At 29.5% G+C, this 2265-nt stretch overlaps 1 protein-coding gene across 1 annotated transcript; it reads left to right on the forward strand.

Annotated features, from left to right (window-relative positions):
• The first annotated feature begins 244 nt into the window (after positions 1-244).
• LOC124376339 (olfactory receptor 6K2-like) lies at positions 245-1657 on the forward strand. Its single transcript, XM_046835384.1, has 3 exons — positions 245-446; positions 969-1046; positions 1653-1657. Exons 1-3 carry the CDS (start codon positions 245-247, stop codon positions 1655-1657), a joined length of 285 nt encoding a protein of 94 aa, XP_046691340.1.
• Positions 1658-2265: the final 608 nt, after the last annotated feature.

The raw sequence follows: 2265 nt of genomic DNA on the forward strand, positions 1-2265 counted from the left end.
ACTTAGTGTTAAAAAGTCACCAAGGAGTACGTGTCCAAAAGAGTATAAATGTGCGCTATGCTTCTGTGCTTCAACACAGATCATCACAGCTGGCAAATATATTGATCTAAAAAAATAGGGTTTTTTCTTTTGTTTTGTTTAGCAATTAATGGATGTTATTAATGTTACATATTTAACACTAGAAGGACATGTGGATTTACAGAATTATAGATATGTTTATTTTTTAATCACTCTTACAGTGTACATGTGTATTATTGTGTTTAATACTGTTGTCATTTCTGTTATATTCATGAACAAACATCTCCATGAGCCCATGTACATTTTTATTTCTGCTTTACTTTGTAATGCTCTTTTTGGAGCGACTGCTCTTTACCCTAAACTGCTTAGTGATTTACTGTCTGAAAAACCAATGGTTACTTTGGAAATGTGTTTATTTCAGGCATTTTGTATGTACACATATGCTTCATCAGAATTTGCACTGTTATCAGCTATGGCCTATGACAGATATGTGTCCATCTGTAAACCATTACAATATGCTACTCTTGTAAAAATGTCAACTGTCAGAAAGCTTTTATTCTTTTCATGGTTTTTGCCTTGCAGTGAAATTGGTATAGGGGCTATACTAATATCACAACTTCCACTGTGTAAATTTAAAGTGGACAGAATATATTGCGATGCTTACTCAGTTATCAAATTAAGCTGTAGAGAAATATCTCTTAATAACTTGTATGGACTTTTTATTTTCATCATCGCTGTATTTCCTCCAGTGATCTTCGTAATTTTCTCGTATGTCAGAATACTTTCTGTGTGTGTGAAGAATTCTAAAGATTTCAGAAGAAAAGCTTTACAGACCTGTTTACCACATCTGCTCATTTTTATAATTTTTTTTGTTAACATTTGTTTTGAAATTGTTAATAACAGACTGGAATCTACTCAAATTCCCCACATTATTTCCATGATCCTGTCAGTTGATTTTTTACTCATCCCTCCTTTATTCAATCCCATAATATATGGGTTAAAACTGCAGGAGATTTGGAATAGCACCAGTAGACTAATTTCATGGAAAAAGAGGACTCAGGTTTCTTTTTAATATTTTGCCTCATTATTATTATTATTATTATTATTATTATTATTATTATTATTATAACACATGCTGAAATGAATGGAACTGAATGCTATTTTTATGGAGACAGGCATAATTTCTTAATAAAAACCTAATGCAGAATCATCTTTAAAAAACTACAAATAAATGAATGTATTCAATGAATGTATTTATTTTGATTGTGCTCACATCTCATACAATTTACATCTATTAAAATGCAAAAACTAAATTTGTAATTTAAAATGCCATTATTTAGTATTACAATTTGAACTCAACAGTGTTATTGTAGCAAATATATTATTCAGTATGTAGAAATAAATCAAATGCATTTAACTGTTGGATTTGGGTGATGTGTTGGGTTCTGAATATATAATTATTATGAATTTGAAGATGGAATTCTGTCATCTCAAATTCATCTTCTGATTTTAACCACAGGTCTTCAATGTATAAATGGCCTTACTGTTATAATATGTTCAGAGGAAACTGTAGATTCATGTAGTCACAATGATGGGTTAATAGTAAGTGTATGTATGTGCACTTGTGTATGCAGTCTGATGCAGTGATTACTTAGACAAATTCTACATTGCTACAGACACATTGAAAAACATATGGGATTTAGGAACATTTGAACAGTTACCAGATAATTTTATTTAAATGCTAAAATATGTACATGACCTGTATATACTGTATATTCTGTATCATAAATATTTAGCACATTAGCAAAGTTTTTTTTTTTTTTAATCAAATAAGTGTCGGGATTTACAGAGCAATTTATGCAATCCTAAATTCTAGCTTTCTGACTAAACAGTTGGGTTTTATACAGATTACAATGTGTTTGAGTTCAGGTGAGCTGCAATGTAAAACAAAATCTGTAAAAAACGGAAAAAGTCTGGCAGCAGGGCTTCCAGAGGTAATCCGTTAAATTACAGAAATAACCATTTTACAAAATTACTAGCAAAAAACTGTAAAAATATAAAATAGACTTTATGGTCAAAAGTACTTAAATTACAGGATATTACTGTTGATAAATATTTTTTTAACTTTATAAAAACAGATAAATTCTGTCAAATAACAGAAAAACAACCAACTGTCAGGTTAATCACCATAAATTTAAGGTTTTAATTAGTTATTTAATAAAACTGATCTGTCTATTTACATTAATT

Source organism: Silurus meridionalis, chromosome 22 (genome assembly GCF_014805685.1).
Source record: "Silurus meridionalis isolate SWU-2019-XX chromosome 22, ASM1480568v1, whole genome shotgun sequence".
Classification (NCBI taxonomy): Eukaryota; Metazoa; Chordata; class Actinopteri; order Siluriformes; family Siluridae; genus Silurus; species Silurus meridionalis.